Source organism: Drosophila montana, unplaced genomic scaffold, assembly GCF_035044405.1.
Source record: "Drosophila montana isolate Dmon_TW-CO22-7 unplaced genomic scaffold, ASM3504440v1 contig_2127_1, whole genome shotgun sequence".
In the NCBI taxonomy this organism is placed as follows: Eukaryota; Metazoa; Arthropoda; class Insecta; order Diptera; family Drosophilidae; genus Drosophila; species Drosophila montana.
Genome location: NW_026997035.1, coordinates 743,202 through 768,710, shown reverse-complemented (window position 1 = coordinate 768,710; position 25,509 = coordinate 743,202). Strand labels below are relative to the sequence as shown.

General features: G+C 39.5%; 1 protein-coding gene across 15 annotated transcripts in view; it reads right to left on the bottom strand.

Annotated features, from left to right (window-relative positions):
* Positions 1–150: 150 nt before the first annotated feature.
* Positions 151–25,509, bottom strand: part of sm (smooth) — a 148,277-nt gene continuing 122,918 nt past the window's right edge. For 4 of the 15 annotated variants that reach the window (XM_064680566.1, XM_064680570.1, XM_064680568.1 and 1 more), the window contains 6 exons: positions 22,904–22,951; positions 12,261–12,442; positions 11,921–12,013; positions 4,958–5,233; positions 4,687–4,891; positions 151–2,338 (listed from right to left, as the gene is read on the bottom strand). In XM_064680566.1, coding sequence (XP_064536636.1) covers positions 2,202–2,338; positions 4,687–4,891; positions 4,958–5,233; positions 11,921–12,013; positions 12,261–12,442; positions 22,904–22,951 — 941 coding nt within the window. In that variant the 3' untranslated portion in view covers positions 151–2,201. Of the gene's footprint in view, positions 2,339–4,686; positions 4,892–4,957; positions 5,234–11,920; positions 12,014–12,260; positions 12,608–22,903; positions 22,952–23,372; positions 24,223–25,509 lie in introns of those variants that run through there. The other 11 variants (XM_064680569.1, XM_064680577.1, XM_064680572.1 and 8 more) reach the window with 6 other exon arrangements.

Below are 25,509 nucleotides of genomic sequence, written 5' to 3'. Positions count from 1 at the left end.
GACGCGTTTAAAAAAATTGAAATAAAGATGAAATAAACGAATGAGCAGAGAATTGCAAATAAATTAAATAGAATTAATGAAGTGTTTGTTTTTATTTAATTAAAGCAATAATTGCACGTAGTAATAAAAAATGAAATATATATGTATGCGTGTGTGTATGAAAAATTCGTTTAACGGCTCTATATAGCATATAGTATTCGTTGATTTGCATTTAAGAACAAAGGTGTCATATAGAACTTCGCCCTGCCTAATATACAGACTCTAAAAATAATAAAAAATTCATTTTATAACTAGCTGCAGTTGCTTTAAAATTAAATGAAATTAAATGTAATTTATTTGTTTATTATATTTTTTTTTGTTATTATTCATTTAATCTAACATACGCCTTTGATATGGTTGTTACTGTTGCTTTTATTGCTGATATTTGTTTTTTTTTTAATTTATTTTTATTTATAGTTTTTTATGCGTCACGCCAAAATTATTTGGAGTTTTGAAATGTTTGGCTCTCTTGTCTTCTAAGCTTAAAACGCCTCAAAAATATTTGTATTATTTATTTTTTCTCTTTTAAGTTTTATGTATGTTTCTGCCTGTCTCAATTTCGCTCTGCACTTAATTGTAATTTATAATTTAATATGCTTTTTATGCATTAATTGTTTTAGTTATTATAATTTTAGTTTGTTTTAGTTTTGTTGTCGCTTTTTACATTTAGTGTAAAATTATAATTAATATAAATTTAAATACATATACAGCTCATACATATAAATTTATGCCTTTTTCAACCTTTGTAAATTAAGCACATAAATTAATGTTAATGTTCTTGTCTTTTTGTCGTTTTGTTTTTGTTAATATTTAATTTAAAGAAAAAATCATAATAAAAAGAAACATTGGCTTGTGCAAGTTTTTCCTTTTTTCTTTTTTTAGTTTTAGAAATTTGCTGAAATTTGCATAAACTAAAGTTAATAAATTTGATTTAAAATTGCTAAATTTTTGGTTTAATTTTACACGTTTTGCGCTCTCGCATTATTTTCCTCTTTTTTTTTTTTAAATATTTTTGATTCAATAAATATTTTGTTTTTAGCATCAGATTTTTGTCTCACACGTGAATACTTGTCGAAATATTGTCCAAAGAAATTTTGTTGTTGCATTTGTGTTTTTTTTTGTTTTGTTTTCATCCCATATCGTACATAAGTCTAAATGATATATAATTAACTAAAATATATATGTATATATATGTAGTTGAAAGTCAGTTGATTTCTTGTTTTTAATTTTTGCTTTTGCGTTTTTTGTGTGTGTTTAATATATGTTTTTATTATAATATATAAATTGCATATTACATTGTTTACAATTTGTTGTTTTGCTATAATTTCATCAAGTGCAACACACACACGAGAAACTTTACAAACTCAAAGCAAAAAAAAACTAAACATTTTCGTTTGTCAATGTTTTGGTGTTTGTTTTGTTTTCTTCTGTTTTGTTGTTTTGTTTTGTTTTTGAATGCAACTAAACAATTTTTTAACCTAATTTTTTTTGCTATTCTTCCACACAATTTCAATAACATTTCTTGTATGTTTTTTCTTGTGACGCAAACGCATGTAAAAGTGTTTCAGTTTAATTGTGTGCGATGTGAGTTCGGGTGTGTGTGTGTGTGTATGTGTGTGTATGTGGCTGTGTGTGAGCGTGTGTGTAGCTTTTGAACGCCGCCATTTTGTACATGAATGTGTAGGGATTATGTTTCAATTGTGATTCGATTTTTTTTAAATACAAGTAAATGGCGCGTTTAAAAGTTACATGCGTTTGCGTGTTGTGTTTTTTATCCATTAATTTTCTTTTAGTTAAAGTTTAGTTATTAATTTGTTAGTGTGTTGGGATTAGGTGTGCTTGTGTGTGTGTGTGTCAATAATTTAATTTTATTATTTATATATGTAATCAGTTTTCTTGTTATTCTTGACTACACTCAGTATGTTCGTTCCATCAATATTTGAATTTAATTTGTTTGTGTTTGAAATATTTAATATGCTTTGTTGTTGTTGTGTACGTCTGCCTCTCTTCTCATCGCGATCCAATATGCTCCACATAAATTCAGCTCCTCCAGTTCTGTATGATTTGTATATTTGTTATTTGTTGTCTGCTGTTGTTGTTGTGTAGTTGTTTGTTGTGTTGTTCAGCTGGTTGTTGGCTGCTTACACAATGGTAATCAAATCTCAATTGTAAATCTCCACCTTGACATCGCCGTCATTCTCCTTCTCGATCATGCCCTCATTGGCCGCATTGTTCCAGGCGCCGTTCATGCTCTTCGAAGAGGAGAAGCACAGCTTCATGATGAATGGGAATTTGGTGCCTAAAGTGTCAGAGTTGGATAAAAAAGAGGGGCAAAGAAAATTGCATAGTTATAGAATAAATGGGGTTCCTTCGTTGCTAAAAAGCTGTTTTTTATAGTATTGTTGTAGTAATGTGTATAAGTGTTGTATATCTGAATCAAGTTATTTGCTTTTCGCAGAGTTTCATGATGGGACGGAAAAATGAAAGGAAGCGTGGGTGGGGAGTGGTGAATAGGAGGGGTGTGTATGGGGGTGGTTGATAAAAGGAAATAGGCATTTAATTTCCACTTTGTTGCGCAATCAGAAAAGTTGGCCATGTTTATGACCGAAGACCCAACGCGGCCCTGATTTTATACGACGCCGCGTGCAATTAAAATCATTAAGTTGGCAGAAATGTACGTTCAGCAGCTTGATACCCTGTAAACTGTAAACAAAGAGCCTTCTGATCGAAGTAAAAAGTTCATGTTGGGTCTTTATTGATTAAGTACTTGAGCTACGTTTTTTTCATGAGAGCCTATATATAGGCCCTTCATTTTACCCTATTTCCATCATTAGAGGGTATTATAGAAAGGGGCTAGAATTGCCCGATAGATCGTTAAGGTACTTGGTAAACCGACTAACCGAACAGCCTAAGCGTGTTTTATGTGGCAATTAAATGCGGGAGCCATCATAAAAATGCTTTGGGTCCGATGCAATCAAAACCATTCAGATGTAAAAATTGCCAACCATCAGCAGAGCACACGCATACGACCACATAAATCTATGCCTGTGGTTGTGTGTGTGTGTATATATTCCCATAAACACACCTACACAGAGAGAGACAGCGTGTGCGAACGAGGGCTTGCAAAATATTTTGCTAGATGCATAATTTTTACAGCCCGAAAGTATGCAACGGCAGCTGTTTGCATTTAACATTTGCACTGCGTGTGTGTGTGTGTGTGCGTGGGCGTGCGCCTGTGTGAGTGTATTTGCATTCCTTACATTTTTAATTACTATTTACCATGCACTCGAGCGGGCACTCGATGCAGCAGCAACAGCAGCAGAAATGCATCAACAACAAATATGCAAGCACCCACCAAAATATTGACAAAATACATATACACGCACACATACACACACGTCTCCTGCTCGTTTACCTGCTTAAGCTTCACCTCGCAAGGCTTTCGTTGCGCTCAGGTATTTGCATAAAAGATTTTTACGCAAGGTGTAAACAATGATAGGCAGAATACCCTTGTGCAGGCAACACATTTGCATTACTCGGCAATGGCAACACCTGTGAAAAGGTGTGCCAATGCCAGGCCAATGCATGCCAATTATTCGGGGCAAGGCATTTCGCATAGACAGCTACAGCACGCAGCAGGCAACTAGGTTGAGTGAACGAATGCATATCACTGGAAACGATTGATTGTTATCGATTGTCGATAAGCATTCCATCGATTATTTGATATTGATAATAATTTAATTGGATTTTGGGAAAATGGAAATGGACCTATTTTATTTCTGATACATTGTAAAATCCAGTTACTAAAACAACGACCTCGACTGTGTTGCATTAGCCGCAACAAGAACTTTGGCATTGAATGCGGCTCAGGTGCCAATTTTCTAGAAATAATTCCCATAAATGTAAGTGAATGGGCAAATCGATTGGCAATCAAATGTTGATTATTTTGTGAACAGTTGCTGGAAAATGTTGTAGCCCATGTTGACAAGGTAAATAAAAGCTAAATGTAAACATGAAAATAATAATAATCGGAGCTTGCCGACAAAAATTGCTCTAGAGTATTTATGGTAAAAGTTTAATGGGTCGTCTAGCTAGAAAGGGAGCTACTGAGCAGATGTTATAATAGCTTTTGCCGCAGGAGTGGCTGAGGGGGGTTTGGGAACCCATAAAATAAAATAACTGGCTACCGAAATTGTTTATCTTAATTACCAAATTAAAATTTTCAACGCGACTCATAACTAACAACTTTTGCGCAGCCAAAGAAAATGAAAGAGCAAAAGTTTGGCGCGAGGCTCTGTTATTTGGTTGTTTTGAGTGGTTGGGTTTGGGGATTGGGGGTTGGTGAGTTTGTGGGTTTGGGGTTGGGTGTGTGCTGGGTTGTGTTTTGGTGTGATGGTTTAGTGGGCCGGCAGCAAATGTCAAGAGGCCATTGCGAGAATGGTGCCCTAACTTTTGCATATTGCCTACTTTTTGGGGTTGTGGTGGTGTGGGAAGTTGTGGATTTCTTTTTTTTTTTGCGAAAATTTTGTGTAACTTTTTTCTCAAATTCTTTTTATATTTACTGGCCATATGCACAAAATTTTTAAATAGCCGAATTTTTGATTTGTTTCGTTTTTTGAAAAACACTTAAACACAACACTATCTCACCTTTACCCTCAATAGGCAGATGGTTGCACTTCATGATGGCGAGCACGGCCTGCGAAATGTTGGGGAACTCGATCAGACCCGAAGACGAGCGCTCTGTCTTCAAGGGGAAGAGACGCACAGATGTGGCTGGCACTTCCTTAATGTTAAATATACCAATAAGCTGGTCCTCGGTCAGACCGGGCGGTGTGTTAAAGAAGTGCAAGATCTAATAGGAATACGAATATATATAAATAAAATAATTGAATTAAAATCTCGTTTAGCTTGCACTCACTTTGCTCGGTGGTTGAATGCGATTCTTGCTGGCCTGTGCCGGTGATAGGAATCGATTGTTTTTGGAGCCAGTGTACTCCTTGAAGCTGGGTGTATGATCCGGCAGCAAGAATGGATTAATCACCTCCGATAGGAAGTTCTGCTTTGAGAATGCAATCTGTATTTTGCCGCCAGTGCCAACGGGAATGTTATTCAAGTGCTGCACGCAACGTTCAACGGCAACCGAATCGCCCATTTGTACCATGGCGGTGCCCTCCTTTGTCTTCAAGAACTTGATCTGCAGAAGGGAAAACAAATACAATTATTTATTAGATGTTAATTGGGGTTATCCGTCTTGTTTGTCAGCTTAAAGGCTTCCTAACCATATTCTTTACCCCGAACTCAATTAAGAGCTTTAGCCCGAACTCTACCATGAGATTTAGCCCGAACTCTACCATGGGATTTACCCCGAACTATACCAGGAGATTTACCCCGAACTATACCATGAGATTTACCCCGAACTCTACCATTAGCGTTTGCTACAGCTTCAGCTTCCCAGTTGTCATAATTGCAACCGTCACCGCAAATGTATGTCGCAAATGTTATTAAATGCAATTGTGGCAGGTGCATTTACGTGTCTTGCACGCAATTCTGACCAACAATCATATTGACACTCATCGAATGTGTAGAGCTGTCTGTTGTCATTTGATTGAATTTTCTTGCAGTGTCTACCTCTTTACTCTTACTCAGTCCTTGGCCGGACCTCGTATAAGCCCGAACGTGGGGCAAATTTAGCTATTTTTTTATTGAATTCAATTTAAAATTTATTTCAAAATGAAATTATCTAATTGAATGAGGCCCTTAATTTCGCAGACATTGTGTTATCCCACGATGTGCCACATTCTATGAGTTTTGTAGAATATATATATTATGGTATATTTTGTTGTACGTGACAAATTACCAAAAATAGCGATAGAGTTTGAATGTCCTGTAGAAATCGGTAAATGCGAGTAGCATATGCTTATATTTAGCTATTGGAATTTGTAAAATTTAAACCAACCTATGGTTTTTTAATTTATAGCATAGCGGCATTTGAGTCCAAACACGTGTCAGTTGGATATACTTAAGGATGTGGTTGCGAAAATTCAATGGGCTCAGTTTGAACATTTTACAGAGCGTTAAACCGCGTTTTAAATTAGTAAAGTTTTGGCAAGGTTTTAAGTGCACTTTCCAAACTAATTGTTAGCATAAATATGTATAAGCCCTCAATTATTTGCGGCCAAGCCTTTTGGCACCTCTTTCGGCGGCGGCGGCAGCCATAAACTTAATTAACCAATTCGAGTGCAATAATTACACGACGGTGAAAGTGAAAAATCTATGGAAAATGTTGCAGGTTGGTCGTTTGGCTGTTTCGGCTGCTTGGCTGGTCGGTTAGTTAACTTGGCCGTTAGTTAACTTGGCAATTGAATTTGCAACGCGGCCAGCTACTGTTACGGCTGCTGCTGCGGCTGCTGCTGCGGCTGCTGCTGCTGCGAGGCATTGAACTCAATAAGTGAAAACGTGTTTTTGCACCTGCAGCACCAAATTGGCAGTGCGCAATATTTTGATTTTCATTTTGTTTTCAAATGCCGCCAATTTGGTGCATTTAAGTCAAGTTTTCCATAAACAAAAAAAAATGCGCTCACACAAATGTCATTTTGTACTGCGTGGCTTGTTTTTGTATTGTGATTTATTTGTTGCAGTTTAGCGGCTGAAAATTACCCAACTTGGCTTGGAGCTTGGGTCAACTGAGTTATAACTGCAGGCGGCATTTTGGCCAAATAATTGCAGGCTGTCTTAGTGTTATGGTCTTGGGCCAGTTTCCACTTGAAAGTGACAGGCAAATTGTTTGTTGGTTTTTGTTGCAACCAGCAGCAGCAGCAGCAGCAGCACAAACAACTTCTCTCATTCAACAGCAGCAACAAAAACAAACTATGGCAATCAAGTCAAGTGCCGCAATATTTTCTCAACAAGACATTTTTTATTAAGCTGAAGTTGTTAAGCGAAGCGAAAAAATATAGAACATTTGTAGAGCATAAAAATTGGGAACAATACGCAAGAAATGTTATTTTCTTCATATTTTTTGCATTCTTGCAATTTTAAACGAATATAACTTTTTTCTACCGTTTGCATTATTTCATCAATATGTTTAATATTATTTTCAAATTCTGTTCAAGCTAAAGCTAAATTTCCTCCATTTCTATGCATATTTTATTTTTAAATTATTTTTTTTTCAATTTATTTATTTTTATTTTTGTAATCTACCAATTTAATATATTCAAGAGAGATAATTTCAAATCAAATAAAATTAAAATATATAAATACACTATGCTCTAAAGGAATTAACTTATCTTGGCTTGTACACACACACACACACACACACACACCCTGTGTTTGACCAGCCAGTAGACTATTACAATTGTTTACATTACATAAAATTTGGATCTGCTTAAACGAGTTTATCCTTCCATAAAATATTCATTGTTTAATTTGCAAAAACAAATTTGCACATAATTAAGTAGTAAATAATTTAAATTGAATAAAAGTTCCGCTAGCAAAAACCGAAGGCAAACAGATTACAGTTTATGGTTGGAAAAATCATTGTTAAAATTTTAAGAAAGAAGCTTAACGTACAAGCGAAATATTGCTATCAAATGAAAGCAGACACGAGGCAGCTGCAGCTTATGCTATGCCATATATAAGCCCATATATTATATACCATATATATTATATATTTATTTATGTATACATATCGAAGCGCATACGCTTGACTGGCAGCAGGAATCCGAATGAATACGAATAAAACATGGCAGAGAGAGAGTGAATGAAAACTAAATGAGGCTTATCGAAAGGTAGGCGCCCCACACAATCCAGACACGAAAACCCAAAATAAAATTGTATATATAAATAAATATAGACCATAAATCAGTGAGGCAGAAAGCGTGCAGATAGCCCGCCAATTCCCAAGCAGCAAACAGCTAGCAGCTAAAACAAAAGGCATTTATGAAATCTGTGGCAAATGGTTAGGAGGGGGGGCATGCCCCATACGGCGACGTACGGGACACACGCAAAACAGGCGCCAGGACATTCACAAATCAAAGAGCGCTCTTCATGGCTCACTGGCCACTGGCCACCGGTCAGAGCTGGTTCGCATTGCGAGCGAAGCGACAAACATTTGGTGCGTGCCTAATGAGCTGTGCTGTTGCCCTTTGCCCTTTTCTGCCTCTCCTCCACAGCCCACCTAGCAGCTAGCTACCCGCTCGCACTTGCCACAAAATTGGACGCCCAGCAACCAATTCCCTATCAGATACTTGAATGCGTATGTTGCGTTAATTAAAACAATGCGTACAATTTAGCGAGTGTTATGATGCGCTGCGTGATACCCTGCACAATTTTTTTTTATTAATTTTACTAGTCGTTCTTATGCCTGGCTCCTTTATTAATTTTAGTAGATCAAAACCTCTTGAGCATGTGGTATATGGAAATAATTTTAGTTTCTTACTACGAGTTTTGTGTTTATTAGTTATTCTTATCATAGATGAAAGCATCTAAAACTGGTACGTTATTGAAAATATCTTTCTTTAGTTGCTTTGTACTAGTTAATCCATAGATCAAAGCCTCTGTCTTGGCTTTTTAATAATTATTTTGATATCAATCCTATCATATATTTAAGTCTATTCTCAAACGATTCAACTTTTTCTCTCAAGCTTAATACACCTCATGGCTATCCTCTATTTGTGTTTGCTGCTCAATGTGGCGTGGCGTCTGCTGCTGTTTGATTTAATTGCTCACGCGCTGGGCGGAAACAACAACAACATCAGTGGCTACAACAAAAACAAACCCGACAACAATAGAAAGAATATTGGCTGCAATGGTTGCCCAGGATTTCCACCAAGCCCAAATACGCACATCCCCAATTCCCAAGAGGGCAACATGACCCCTCCCCAAACGAGCCAAATGCCTTTTTAATGCGCATTTAATTGAGTGCGTGTGATTGTTGTTGTTTTTGCTGCTGCTGCTGCTGGTTGTTGCCAGCTGTTGTTGTCGCTGCTGTCTGCGTTTAAAGATATTACCGCTTTTGGCTTCTTGCCTCGCTTTTGTCAAAGCCATTTAACCTGAAAATCAATTTGGCCGATGACTTCATCGCAGCTGAAAAATAATTAAATCGATTTGCCAGGCGTTGCTCGGCACTTTCGTCTAGTTTAAAGCAAAATCAACACATCAGCAAAAGGTAGCTGGATAACCGCCTTGATGTGTGCTTTGACAATTACAGTCAGAAAATTGGGTCAGAGCCTGGACGCGGGGTACACAAAACATACTCCCGGGCTGTTCCTATCATCTACCTCATCTGTTGGTTGATTGCCCCTAATTCACTGGGATAATCGAATCTCCTTTTTTTTGCTTTAAGGCTGGGCAAAATGAATTCAAAATTTGATCAGGCTTGCCTTATGGCAAGCACAAGCTTTACATCAAATGCTATTATAAATTTTATCATAAGACCTTGTTCGAATAGGAAGAGTATTTCCGTTTCGTTATGCAATGCACACAAGCGGTATATATTTTATCGCTAATCTACAGCACATGCCTTTAAAATGAGATGCGCCTGCGATGTGGCTGGGACGCACATTAACACCAACAACAGGAGCCTCAAGTTCAGGCAGCGCACTTTGATTGAGTGCCCATCAATTTCTCATTCGCAATTCAAACATGTCGGACATAAACTGATGGAAAGCATACACACACGCGCACACATACATGCACACATATACATATGCACACAGACATGCTAGTTTATAATGAGGTTGGCATAGCACGTGGCTGGCTTCTTTAGAGCTCAATGTAAAAGAGAAAATGAGAGTGGGCGGAGCAGCTAGAGATTGGCCTGTGTCTCGAGAGTGGAAGTGGAAGAAAGAGAGAAGGAGCGTGAGAGAGAGAGGGGGCAATGCATGTTTTGTGGCTTAGCGAGAGGAGCCAGTGAATAATGTTTGCGCATAATCATTTTTAATGGCTAATGAGTAGTTTCCGTCTCGGACAGGAAGTTTGTTATAAATCTCAGCTGGGCGTCGGCCACCCTAGCGAACTAAATTGCCTGTGCCTTGAATTATCCTAGCCAACTATCCCGACTTCAATCCCTACCCCCAAGCACCACTGACCAAACATGTTGGTGACTGTCCGCTGTTTGCTTTTGGTTTCAGGTCAAAAGTTTTCTGCTTTTCTTTTTATTTTGCGCGTAAATTGCATTTAATTGTGGCTGGGCGTGAACAAGCACATAAGGCGGGGCGGAGTGGAGCGTGTGTGTTTCTGGGGTGCCCCACTGTGTGCGTGTGTCCGTGTTGTAAAGCGCCGTAAAGGCTAATGTAGCGCAATTGTTGAAAAATTGGCTAGTGGCGAATGCTGAGATTTATGAAGTGGAAACTACGCTTTAGATAAAAATGGTTCCATATGGTCAAAGATAAGCTAACTACAGTTACTATGTGACGTTGCCATATGGTCAACGAAACGCTGTGAATGTGAGAACTATAAAATTATCTGCTAATAAAAGTGTTGCGATATGGTTTTATACATTGGCGTTGCCATATAATTTGAGTGAATTTTGGAAAACGTTGCCATGTTGTATATACTTCTTTTTTTTTTTTAACTTTAAAGAGCAACAATTTATGTAACCTTTCACCTATTCCCAAGTCTAAAGATTTTAAAACAACTCCCCCGTTGTATACATTTATGTTGCATTCCTGCAGAAGCCTCAAGGGTCATGCTCTTTGTTTGAGTGAAAAAAACGAAACTGAACTGACTTCGTTTTGCGTTGTCCTTGTGCCCAGGCGCAATTATCAAAGGACGCATACACAGAGCGAGCGACTTAGTGGCAATAAAGTGAAAGCGAGTCGTCCTGTTGCCAAGGAACTTACTTTTCATTTTTCTTTTTACCATTTTCGACTTTGATGTCGCCGAGCTCGGTTTATTTCCCCCCATTCCTTTCAAGTTTTCTTTTTTATCGCCATTGTTAGTGGCAAGCGGCGGGAGGTGGGCGGCGACTGCGTGGCTCACAATAGTTGCGCTAAATGCTCCCCAAGCGCTCCGCTCGTACAATTGAGCGCCCATTTGAATTGTCATTTGGCAAAGGTATTTGGGTTTATTTTTAAAGGATACTTTCTGTATGATTTATTTTTTAGCGAGCATTTTGTGTTACTCTAAAATGGTATCAATTCTATTCGCATTTTGTGTGGCAAGTTGATGACGCTGCACTGATTGCTGCCGCGGGCGTCTTTGATGCGAGCACACAACCCTCATATAGCCCAACCCTTCTTCGCACATGTCCTCGAATTAATCTAAAACGCTTTATCTAAATGTGCTTTGCTGTGGACCAACTGCCCCACGTTTGTACGGGCCTAGGGGCTGCTTTAGCTTCTTGCCTGGCCTGTGCCTTCAATTTTATTGCCTTTCGTTTTATTTGCACATTTACAAATGGGAGTCACACTCACGAAATGTCTTGTGGTTTTGTAGCTAGCAACACTATTTTTAGGGGCCACGACAAAAATTCTTGCTGACGGCAAAACGAGCGGCGTCTTTTTTTCGTGTCATCTTGCTAAGTGCAAGTTTAAGAGCATTCCCGCCCACTTTTTAAAGGTCAAATATGACACAAGAGCTGTTCCTTCAAAGTAGCAATTCAAGAGATTTAAGTTCAGTGTTGTACTTATAACGTTTTTGTTGCGCAAAGTGGCAACGCCACGTATCAAATTTCGAACTATTTTATCAAACCCTGCTTCGTATTACAGCAATCTATTCTATATTCGAAATTTTTTCGCCTTTCCCTCAATTATCCACAAACAATTAATTAACTTATAGGCTTAACCAGAAGATCTGAACTGTCGCAAGTCCGAGATTTTCATTTTGTCATTTTGTGCAATTTATAACAAATTAATATAGTTTAAAGTTGGGGGAAACTTACCCGGGCAACATTGCCATACAGGCAGACCAAATTGAAGAGCTTATCTGTGTTGGAAGTGTCATGGTCCATGCCATAGACCATCATGACAGCGCCCTGAGGATGAAAGTGTAAGAGAAAAAAATGTAACAACAAATTAATTAAAATGCTGTCCAGATGCAGCAGGAGCAGCTGGCGGGTATTTGTGGGATGTGGCTTTGCCTCTGGCAAGGATTGCAGCGTGCGCAGAAATTGTACATTAAAATTAAAATTATATTTATGAAAAGAAATAAAGCTGCAAGCCAAGACAGTGGAGTCTAGAATGGGTGGAGCTAGGGGCAATAGGGGATATTTCGATACTCACCTGAGCCTGTCCTTGTTGAGCGAAGGCGACTGGCGCATTGCGTCCGGCAACAACGCCGGTTGGCTCCTTCATGAGGCCAGTTGGATGGATGGCGGCGCCCTTCCAGTTATCCGGCTGGGTGGGATGGTATTCGGGTGCACCGAATGGTGGGAAGGCGGTGCCTGGTCCCAAAAGTGGTGGCTCTTTAAATGGAACAAGATTGTGCGTTTGAGCTGGGGCAACAAGTTGTTGTTGATGGTGTTGTTGGTGGTGGTGGTGATGATGTTGTTGGTGTTGTTGTTGTTGGTGGTTGTTGTGGTGGTGGTGGTGGTGGTGGTTGTTGCGATGTTGTGTTTGTATTGTTGCAACTACAGTTTTTGGTGCAATTCAACAATTTGTTATACACATTTTGCATGCAACAACAATTTAAACAAGAATCGAAAAAACCAAAGAAAAATAAAAAAGAAAAAGCACATAAATAATTACGAGTTTATTAATTAAAAAACTTAAAAATATGCTTATATTAATATTACAACTTTTTCTATTTTATTTAATTTTTTTCGTTTTGTTGTTGCATGCAAAATGTTGTGTTTGATGTTGTTGAAGCGAGTCGCTAGCCAGTTTGTGAAAACTCCAATTTAAAGCCGAAAAAAAATTTTTTTGCCTACGCTTTCATTCGAGTCAAAGAAGCAGTAGCCAGAATTGGTAGCTGGGCCTTGGTTGGTTGTGGTTACTTTTTTATGCCAGCTGCGGCTTGGCAAGCCAGTTAATTGAATTTTTTCATTGCAACAAGCTGCAAGCCAAAGTACAGTGCATGAGAAGCGCAAAGAGAGGCGCAAAAATGCGCAGTTTGTAATTGCCAGTAAAAGGTTTCGGGATATGGGATGTCATAGTAAAAGGAATGTATTCGATGAAATTTAAGCAGCAAATGCGCTTTCCTCTCCCACTGTAACACACAATAACAGTATACCCCAATAGCCCATCGACAGGCCAATAACAAGGCAAGTCCAGCAAAGATTTACCGCCCATACAAAACCTCAACATACATATTCGTAACGCCAAAGCCGCCAACCCCCAATTTCTCATTTCGAATAGCGTTACAAACTGTCAAAATATCGCTGGGCAATGTGTATGTAGCATGCTAGCTGGGCACACTATAAAGAAAACGCTCCCAAGGCCTTACTTCATAAACTTTCAACGCATGTACGCAAAAGTTGACGCGATTTAAAGTCCAGATTTCAAACTTTTATCAATGTCACGTCAGTTACTGGAATTTGCATGCCACTTGACTACTGTCCTTCTCTTTGCTTCTCACTTTTCTGCTTTAAGCTGCGCTTTTGTTTTGATTTGATTTAGTTGCTGGGACCCAACACGCCAACGGCAACCGTTTGTTTACGCTGGTTCCATCGTCGGCGATTCTACCTGACAAAATATTTATATAAAAATCCACACAGGGTTGCGCGCTCAACGCTCGCCACTTGCTGCTATTTGTTTTTTTATGCTTGTTAGTTTTTGGCTTCCAAATTGGGTTTCGGCCCTACACAGACAGAGGACGAAGTGCTTAAACCTTGTGCCATTTAGATTGAAATTTCGCAAATATTTCAAATTTATACATATTTTTCAGAAGGATTTTTTACTTTTTCTACTTTTTAAATATACATGGCATTAAATCCTTCGCACCTCGCAGCAAATACTTTTTCTATTCGGTTTTAGTTCCAGTTGCCTGAAGCTATGACTGGGGCCAGTCAAAACTAGAAGTTCCTCCGATAAAATAAGCTTTTAATACGTTTACAGTTTGCATGCGAATTTTACTGCTTTAAAAAACGATGTGGCAAGCGCATCATCAAAAGCTTGCCAGCACATTTCAATTTAAAACTTGGCCTTAAGCAAATAAGCCATAGATAAATTTTTGGGCCACGGCGGCTGCTTCTGCTTCACCCACATGCTGAGCGCTAGTCAATAAATGCTCCTAAACTCGGAACGTGCCACAGCCTGGGGCAAGAGGTAAACATAGTCATTCATTTTAGCTATTGCCCCTCAAAATCAACCTCGCACAGAGCTTTAATTGAAATTCAGAGACGGGTCGCTGATTTGTTGCCCGGCGCATGGGGCGTATGCGTGACGCGAAGCTCAAGTCTTTGGCCAGGTCAAGTGTAAGAGAGAAAGAATTTCATTGCCCCGAGGTTGGGCAGCTGGCAGGCGGAAGCGTGCCTAAAATGTTTAAGCATTTTGCGGTACCGTGGGGCGGGAATTGTTGCATGCAATTGCTGGAAAATGTTCACACGCAAGGCGACGACGCCAACGACGTCGTCTCAGGTGTAAATTTTGCGCGCACACAAAATTATTTTAGATTATGAGCAAAGCGCCAGGTGGAAGTGGAAGTTCGGCGAGAGTTCCGGAAGTTGCAGTTTAGTTTTTATGAAGCGCAAAGTGTGCGATGGCAATTTAACTCCACTTGCTTAGTTGGGTTTATTTGCATGCGAGTTACTCATACGACACGTGGACCACAATTAGGTGCGGAAATTGCAAATAATGTAAACTAATGAAGTTCGACAAGAACGCCAGCGGTAAGTGCAAGTAATTGCTGGAGCTTCTACGAGGAGGTGTTTAGACAAAGTTCCGGCGAAGTTCGGCATCGAGGTGCTTAGAATGTTGCTAAGTGAAGTGAGCTATAGTGAAATTTGGCAACAGCGAGTGACGCAACAAATAGCTAACTGTAATAATTGACAGTCAAGTAAGTTTGTTTCAATGAAATTTCGGAACAAGGTGTAAGAATGTTGCTTGATGAAGTTTGGCGGCAATGCATAGTAAATTTTGCCAACAACGCATTCATGTCCCAAGGCGCTTGTCAAATGCGGCAACAGCGCAATAATGCAACAAACAGCCATAAAATGAACGACAAAATAAACATAAGATCAACCAGGCGCATTTTCAACATTACCACCAACACACAACAAGCAGCTATAAACGCTAGCCTACCCCCTAACCCACTGCCCTTGCAGCTCCTGCACCTGCCGTAGTGCAATGCTGCTTGCAGCTGTTGCTGCTAGTGAAAAATGGCTACGAAACGGGGCACATAGATCCATTAAAACGGGTGCTGCTGCTTCTGCTGTTGCCATTTAGGGGCGGAGGCGTGTGCAGGAGCCAAAAGCTAGAAAAATAAAATGCAACTCGTTCGGCATATGCAACATTTATGTGGCGTTTATTGCAAATGCACACGGAGCAGAAGCAAGAGAAAGAGACTGGGGGAAGCATTGACACACAGTTGGCAGCGTACAAAGTATTTATGCTGCAAATTGTTGCATACTTTGTGGCATATTGGCGCACTTTGTCGAGCGGCAAGCGGCAAATGGAAACGGCTGAAAGTGGGTCGCCCTGTTTGGGGTGTGGATGCGGGTTTTGAATATCGGATAGCTAAACAAAGCATTGTGCAAACGTAGCCAACCTTAATTGCAATTTGCTTAAATGTATGCTACACTATTTTTCACTAAGCCACTAACACAGCAGCCATCCCACACACACACACACACACACAGCCATTGCCATGCATCTTCTGCAACCCCCTCTCGTTGTTGCTTAGGTGCGCATTTTACTTTCGCTGTTCAATGATTTTCAATTTGTCAGAGTCAACTTTGCTGCGCAACTGTACCAAGAGTCAGGGCACACAACCCCTACAGCTATAACCCTACCTCCCCCTCCTTTCCGACCGAGCCCTGCCCTAACTCGACTCGTGCTTGTTTATCTGACTAAAATGCATGGCTGCCACGCCCAGTTGCCCGCCCTCACTTGCGCGCAGCACTCACTCACTCTGCTGTCATGTGACATTAATTTTTCCGGCAATGCGGTGCTGCTTTTCCAACTGCCCTCCCTCCACCCTCAGCCCACACAGTTTGCGCACGTCTTGCATAAACATTTTCATAAGCAGCTTCCAGATTGAATTTGTTTTCATAAGCCAAAACTATTATGGGCTGTTCGTCTTTTTCGGTGTGAGTGTGCCATGATACGACGACTACAACAGACTTTATAAAAAATATATTATAAAACATGTGTGTGCAGCTGTGTATGTGTGTGTTTGTGTTGTGCATGTGTGTGTGTGTGTGTGTGTGTGTGTGTGTGTGTGTGTGTCAGGGCTGATTATGTGACAATGAGCTTGATTGGTTTTTAATGTTGTCGATGCTCGGGGGCACAACAACTTCTTTTTGGCAATAGCATAGATATTGTGGGAGCTTGATTTAGTTGGGAAAAAAAATGGCAAATATTTACCGAGTTGTGTAAGCGCTCATCGAGAAACATGTGCGGGCATTTGCTTTTATAAAATTGACAATTTGGCTCAATTGAATCGGAATTTGGGGAGAATTTTATTCTAGCTTATGTAAAATATTTGTATATTCGATTTTAAAATTTATGTATCCTTTATATATATTATTTATTTTTTTATTTAAATTCTGCACAATTCGAATCTTTAAACCGAAAGCTTCAATTTTCGTTAATATATTCCTCTAAAAAAATTCCCATAATTCAATCCATTCGACAAAAAAGAAATGTAAAATACGCAACAATCAAGAAAACGAGTGAACACTCAAGAAGAATATAAAAAACGCGAAATTGTTATCACCAAAAAGGAAGATGAAATTACGGCAGACAAGAAGCCAGCAATGAGCCAATTTATATGCGACACGCGACCAGAAACCGAACCGAACCGTAGACCGATTCCCCCAAGTATTTGACTAAAGCACAAGCCCCCCGCACCCGCTGCCCACAGAGAAATTAGCCGAAGCGGAGAGGAGAAGGTTAAGAGGTTAGGAAAGGATTTTCGCGTGAGGTTTTTTGTTGGGCGCTTAACGAGAGCTGCGCACTCGTCCGCTCGGTGGCAAAATAAATTTACGTTTAATTCTCATGAGCTTAATTACATTTACGGTCGGATTTGAATACGAATAAACGGGTGTAATTGTTGTGCCACGCAGTCGTATCTCTCTCTCTCTCGGCAAATGCAAACAGGACGAGTTCTTAGAACAAGCTAATTAGACACGCAAAAGGGCATCGAAGTTGTTTCGTTTGATGTCACGTTTTTTAATATAATTCATAAACAGCTAAACAAGTGGTTAACTTTGCGCGTGTGTGTGGTGTGTGTGCACAGCAAATTGACGCAGCATTTGGCTTTGCTGCAGCTCTTTGGTCTGGCCTAATTAACGCATTGGCAAACACTTTCATAGCCATGGTCAACGCTGCACTTTAATGGCATGCAAACACACACACACACACACACACGCACAAACAGAGGGGCTTGTGTGCAATCAATTCACATATATACACACATACACAGCATTTGGGCACATTTGTGCCATCAAAGCTTAAAATTTGGTCCATCAACATTTCTATCCCAACATCATCGTCATCTCCATTGACTGAAGAGTTCTTTACGTATTGCACTTCAATTTTTGACAATATACACTCACTCTTTCTCCCTCTCTCTTTCTCTCACACTAGGCAGCTGTCTCGCCAAAAGATATTTGGCCAAAAGCATTCGAGTGCGGAGCATGAGTACCATATAATACGATACTAGTTTAGGGTCGGTTAGCATAGTCTGGGGATAGATTGTTAGTTGGATGATAACATGGCGTGTGTTGTTTGTTTGGGGTCCCTCCCCCATCCATAGCCACAGTTAGCTGTGGTTGCGGTTTGATATATCGACTTCTGTGGGGTTGGGGGTGGTGCTGCTCGGTTCTTTTCCATTTATTTTTGCCCAGCTTTTGACATTTTCAGCTGTTTGTTTTTGCTACTTAATGGATCGTCATTTGTGCTTCCAATAAAAAATACAGTGAATACTGTGCTACGAAAACCGACTAGATTTTTTATATTTATTATCGTTTAGCGCAACATATTTAAGCCACTACAAAAAACTGAAAACTTGCTTTTGCTATGAAGATTCACAATCCACAAGTTATTAAAAAGCTCGATTTAGGCCGAAAGCTCCCTAGAAAGCGTATGTAATTCACAACTAGTGTTGTATACCCAAACTTGCAATTGAAAAGTACCCTCAACTAAATTGAGATACAAAAACTGAAAGCTCCCTTATAATTCACAAATTATTGAACGTAACGAGTGAATACTGTAGGCAAATACTGTTTTATTTATTAAACAAATTGCGCAGCAACGGTCCAAAAATGGGCGACAATTCGTTTTGGTTGCTTAGTTGGGTCCTCGGTTCGATTTGATTAAGTTGCCGTTTTTTCATATTTTTTTTGTAGCCTGATAAGTGGGCAGATGTAAAAGCGAAAATCGATAATGCCTTTTGGCATTAGCATGCGCTTTGGCTACAAAAACCAGAGGGAGAAATTGATGGACAATTTTGATATTGTAATTTGTGAACTGGCGCTGGCTGCAACAGTGGCTGTGGCAGCCGCCAGCGCGTTGCAAGTGGCAACTTTTGTAAAATGTCAAACGCATTAGTTAAATGCAAAATTAATTGCCTCGAAAAAAAGCAGATGTGAAAACAAATTGTTGCTTACACAAAATCTAGTGCAGTTTTTGCTGCTCAGGCCAGCTGTGAAAATTAATTACAAATTATTAGAAGTAGCTAAGTGAGCAAGAAGAGGAAAAAAAGAGATGCCTCAGCAGCCGCTGTTGGCATAAATTAAGCAAATGTGACCACGAGACTGGCAGATGCGGGGGGGCGCAGTCGAAGGGTGGGCGTGCCTGGTAGTTTGCCTCATGAAATTATGAAATGGAACATTAAGGAAAATCATCAGCAACACTTAGCGGCAACAGCTAGGAAAAGAGGGGTAGGAGTGAGGGTGAGGGCTGGGGCAGGTGGAGTATCTGCTGCACAGTGGGTACATGGTCAATTACTTTCGAGCTATGCACAGGTTGGAATCAGAGGGAGCAGGAAGAGAAGATACTGTGCAAATTGTTGATTATGCGCAACATTTAGGCAACAATTTGTATGTAAATGAAGTGGAAGATGAGATATTGATGTAGCAATATCGAGCGAGCGGGGGCGAGGGAGAGCGAGAAAGGAAATTACTTAATTAATCGTTAGAAACATATTATAGACGACGGAGAGAGGCGGGAGAGACAGCAAGATCAAAATGGGTTATATAAGTATTTCCAAAATGATTTGCCTACTGAAAATGGAAGTTCAGAGAGAAATTTCTGTAAAGGAACGATTTCTGCGAAGAGCTCAACTAAAGACATGAGCAAGTGTCCATATACATTTGCTTTTCAATCCAATATTTCCCCATTTGTTTTTAAAATTTGCTCAATACCAATTTTAATCAATAGCCACTAACCTTTAATCTCTCCTAATGCCCCGCTTGACGCTGATGAATTGAGTTATTTTCGCCAAATACTTGGTAAGTTTAAAGTAAGCGTAGTATTAGACATGATATTATCTGTTGTACGGTCCGGTTGCAGCAGTCATCAATCACGTGCATTTGATTGAAGATAATCGACGCCATATTGCGTGCTGCCCCCAGCTTCAGTTGTGCCCCACCCCCCTTCCCCAACGGCTTGTAAGTCACTTGGAACAATATTTTTGGTTCAATAGTTTCATTCTAACATCTTGAGGCTGGGAGGTTATTGCCCATTAGTGCTCGTTAGTGTTACGGCAAAGAGAGAGAGAGAGAGAGAGACAGCTGGCGCTGGGCTGGCGGAGGGGTGGCGGGACGCGGCGCAGGTTAGTCGAAAAGTTGGTCAGGCGATGACAGAGCGACATTCTTCTTGTTCGACACGCCATCTAGCGACAGGCGGCAGCAGCAGCAGCAGCAACATCATCAGTTGGATGCGTGAGCTGCTGCTGCTGCTTGTTGACAACATTGATTGATCGCTTTTGATTGATTGATGTGAGACAGAGAGAGGGATTGAGACAAAGGCTCACAACTTTAAAGCCATTACGCATTGCCAACTTTTATTGTTTTATCAAAATGAATTTAATTATGGGCCTGTCCACTTGTATTACCAGAGCCCATCTCTCCCCCATTTGGTTAGCGGTTGCTCCAGGCGCATTGAAATGACCGCAACATGACACAATTTGTCATTTTCAATTTTATTGAATTACCATAAAATTCAAGCGACACAATTTATATATGTATTTATATATATATATATATATATATATGCTTTGGGTTCCCTCTTTCTATATAACTGCGGTTATCCAAATTTGTTGGATGTTGTTTCTGTTGTGGTTGTTTCCTTGCTATTGTTGCTTTTGGTATTTCACTATGAATTAATTTATTGTGAGAGTTTTTGCGGGATAGCAAATGATTTACGAGCGACAGGTTCCCAACAGCGTGGAATTGTTCTTTTTTTGGGTTTATTTTTGCGAGAAGCGTGTACGTATGGATATTAGAGTAGAGGTCAACTTTAATCTAGGAATTGTGGAAATAAATTTATGGTTAGGCAAAAATTTAGAAAGAACAGGTAGGTTTTTGCAGAAGGAAGACATTTAGAAAATTCAACGAATATTGTCCAATAAATCCCGAGGAATTTGGAGGTATTTAGAAAATTCAATAGGAATTGTCCTATAAATTATTTCAGATGTAAATTAATTTGGAAAGCCCTTGAAGATAGGTTTTATCTGCTTGGTTTGTATACTAATTAACTAAAAAGCAGTGCTCAAAGGGTTTTCAAGTGATTTATACAAAGAAAAGCTCGCCCACTTCAAAGTTAATTCAATTAATTTCAGCTGGGCCTCTTAATGAAAAACATATTGCATTACGTAAGCAAATATGAATAGCAGGGGTGAAAAAGAAATATGTACAGGAAAAACATAATTGGGAAGAGAACGAACCAGAAAAAGTGGACACACGCTGCCAATCAGCAAAAGTAAGCCACAAAACAAGCCAGAAAGCAAATAGAGGCAGATACGAGTGGGCGGTTGAAGAGTGGGCGGGGCGGACGCTAGAGAACTAACGGCAAACAACTTCACACCTACGTCTGAAATTAAGCAAAGTTGGGCGCAAAAAAAATATGAACACAGTATTATTTTTTGTGCTGGGTCAACAGCTGCGCACAGGCGAGCGGGCGCTAGATAAACAAACACAATTCAACTTTGGCTTTTTGGCTCTCTCTGCCACTGATAAGGCCCGACACAAGCCTGGGCGAGGGAATGCCGAAAAGCAAATAAAGTCGCGCATTTAATTTACATGTATGTGAGAGGGGCACCAGAAAGAGGGACTAGGGGGAGGGGGGTGTGCTTGGGTCAGGGTTGACAGCGACGACTGCTGCTGCTTTTAATGAACACACGCATAAATCTTGCGAGTGGTTTTGATGTTGATCCCTTTTCGGAAAAGCCATCAACAACTGACGAGAGAAATCTTCACACGGTGGCACAGTCATAAATATGCCAAAATATTAACATTCTCCCCTCGAACGCCCACAGATATGGCCCATTGGTATTTTTATGTATTTTTAAGTGTTTCCTTCTTTTATAGATATATAGATTGTGTATATGTGTATATATCACATGTATCTAATATTTTTTTTGCCATCTTGCCACCTGCGACATTTGGCTTGGGGGCGTGGCCAAGCCATCGTATTGGCCAGCTAAAATCGGAACAAAAAATGCTGTCCTAAAATAAACACAAGTGAGGCAGAGCGGGACAGAGAGAGATAGAGAAAGAGTGAGAGGGCAGAGCGAACGCCAGAGCAAGCGCAAGATTTTGGCTATTTATTTTTAGCGGCATTTTCTCAGTCTTGCAATTAAAATTAATTTATTTGGCAATTATTGAGCATTGAAAACATTTATTTTAATTATGGTGCAAATATGTTGGCAACGTGCGTGTGTCTGAGTGTGTGTGCGTTGGTTGTGCCTTCGCACGCGTGTGTGTGTGCGTGTGTTCGTGTTATTATTTAAATGGCCATTTCATATTTTTATGACATACTCTGACGAGTTGGGCGTAAAATTTTGTTGCGGCCTATTAAGAAAATCGTGGCTATTTGTTAGTTGGGCAAAATATGCCGGGGGAATTTTCCATGAGGGATTTTTATTGGAAAATGAAATAAAGTACGCCTAGCTTCGATATATAAATTAAGAACAAAAATGGAGCTCACTTCTACTCACAACGTAGGTCTCCAGTCGAATATTCGCAATGCAAATAATAATATGTCTATAAAGCTTAAATTCTATTACCCAGGCACGTGCGTTGTCTCACCCTAACTAATCGATACTCTACCAAATAATGTTTGTCCATTTGAATTTCCCCCCCTATGAAAATTGCGTGTGCATTGAATATTATGCAAATTGCAACAGGCAAAACGGAGAAAAAGAACATTTTAAAAATAAAAATTGATGGCGTCATGAACTTATATAGAAATTTTATAAAAGTGAAGAAACGTCGAAACTGCAAGACAAGACAAACAAAAGATTACTTAAAATTGCATTGCAATGAAAATTGATAAATTGAGCAGAAAAGTTTTTCCACAAAATTCGAAAATGCATTAATTTTTATGATGGCAGGCTTTTGATCTTTTTTTGGAATATTTTTCTCTATTGGAGCTAAGTAATTAATTGGCATAAAATAGAACTTCACAAACAGCTTCTGGCATTTGGTGTGTTTTAAGTAAATTGTGTATAGAGTGCGGGATGTATGTCCAGATGTACTGATATATATATGTATATAGGTGCAATGTTATAAAATTGTGGTTTAGTTTTGAAATGTACTTACGGCTCTCAAGCACAACAACATTTTCGGGTATAGAAAACAGCGACTTACCTGCAATGAGAATAGAAAAGGGGAAAGAAAGAAAATATCGTTTAGTCATTTTCTTCAAGAGTTTGAAAATTGATAAGATATCGTTTATATATTTATATAGTAAAGGAAGACACCATTCAAACAGTGAGTGAGTAGTAAGTACAAGAATTCAATTTGAATAGCTATTCAATGTGTTTAGCGACAAATGTTGTAAATTGGGAGCACAGAGGGAATTTAAAATTTAAAATATAAGATAAAGACGCTTTGCAACACTGCACACGCGCACGTTATGTAGCTGTCAACACTGCAAGTGGGCAGTGTGGCAACTCTGGCGTGCTTGACATTTGTTGAACAAAAGTTTTTAATTTACTTTTTCTGCTGCATCATCGTTTACAATCTTTCGCATATGAGAAAGCACTAAGAAATATGGCAACTCCCTTACCATTATGTTGAAAGCCACCCGGGCTATAGGCCGTGTTCATCGGCTGGCGCTTGCGATAGCCATTGGGATTGGGCGAACCGAGACCCATTAACTGACCGCCCGGATTACTGGCGCCCATCATGAGGCCAGCGGCCGCTTGTGCCTGACTTTGCATATAATTATAATTGTTCTTGTTACTGGCAAATCGCCGGACGGGCTGTGGCAGGCCGCTTAGCAACGGCGGCGGCGGCTGTTGCGGCGGCGGTGGCACCGAAGATTGTTGCATCAACGGCGACTGCGGTTGCTGCTGCTGCGGCGGATGCCACAAATACGCGCCCGTTGTGTTTGCCTTCAAGTTATCCATTACGTAACAATAAATGGTTAAAGGTTACAATTAACAACCAGGCACAGCAGCTCTTCAGCGTGCAACACACACGCAGTTTACTTTGCTTCTTAAACACACACACACTCACTCTTGCGGAAAATTATTCACTTGTAAATTGCCAAATTGAAAGATTTGCGATTAGCGGGAGAAACCGAGCAACGCGCGCGCACATGTACACAAAAGCACGAGAGACAGACAGTAGATAAGTTGATAAAGATTTTCTTAGATTTAATTTTACTTATTATTTGTTTGTTTCTTTTCTTTTTTTAATTTATATTTTATTTTGTATTGCCGAGATGACTTGAAGGAACTCTATTCAGTAAGCCGTCCCACTGACGAATGAATTGACACTGGCTATGTTCTATAGGTTTCCAAAATTTTCACAGCCTGCTCGGTTACCATTCAGGAATTAATGATTCAGTTCTCTCGTGCATTTCTCGATGTACCAAAAATGTGGCAAGGCCTGCTATTGTTATCGCATTATCGGATACAGATGATGTTTGCTTATTTTTCTTTTGTTTTATCGATAATCGAAGGTCCTGTGGTCTTAATTACTGTTGGTATATTAAAAATACTGTCAAGGCAAGCCTCTAACGGTTACACAGCGCCATGATTTAAAACGAAAACAGTGTTACCCTACTAGTATTTGTTATTAATCAGAAAAATAGTTAAGACTGCCAACAAATTTATATTTTTATGATAGTTTTTGACAAGTTTCGCATTTTTACACCAGATACACACTGAAATATATCGGTGTACTGCTTTTAGATCGTTCAACTTTCCTTCAAAGCAAGCTCTTTTATAAATTTGAGTACATAAGATAATCAATTCCTTTTGATTCTTTAACAGAAATATATAAATATTTTACAAAAATCTGTCTAAATATTTGTCTGTCTACTTAATGAATATATTTTGAGCGCAGGGCAGATGTCTTCGCCGACAATTTGGCTGTTATTTTATTTGAAACTTTGAAAATGCCATTTTGCGTAAATTTAAGTACTATTAAGTACATTATGCACATCAAAAGAAACTTCTTCCTTTTTTTTGTGCAGCCAACTTCCTTTGGAACTAATTTTGAATGCTTTTTGCTTAAATGCTTTTGCCCATTTTCGGAGTTTTCTATGGCTCACGTCGAGTTCCAACTTCGGGATCAGGTTCCTTAAACAAAAAGACACTTTGCCAGAGCGGTTGGCAGTCAAGAAAGAAATATTGCACATGACAAAGCAAAGTTGCAGGAGGTTGTTGCTGCTGCCAAAAAGCTTTAACCATGCCCAACAGATGCGTGTTGCCGCCCCTTTTAAAGGTCCATGGCATGGAACAGTGCACAGAGAGAATGACTCGACATGTGTGCGTGAGTGTGTGTATGCGCGTGTGTGTGTGTGTGAGCGTGCAACGTACCCATTGTGGCAAGCGCCAAAAATACCAGAGTGAGAGAGAGAAAGAGAGAGCAAGAGAGAGGGAGGCAGAAAAAGAGATGGGTAGCTTGGCAGCCAACGCATCGGTAAAATGCTGCAAGAAAATTTGCAATGGCCAACGGCATAAAAAACGAACAACAACTAAAGCAACGCAGGAAACTTTAACCACAATTGCAAATGCAGTTTTATTTTAATTTTTCTTTTTTGTGCTCGTGTTTTTTGTTGAAAATCAACAGCAGGTGACGCAAAAACATCAAAATTGCATTAAGTGCCAGCGCATTACAAGTTTTATAAACAAAATAAAACTGAAAAAAATACCATTAATTGTATTCAAAATTAACACAGACAAGGGGGCAGC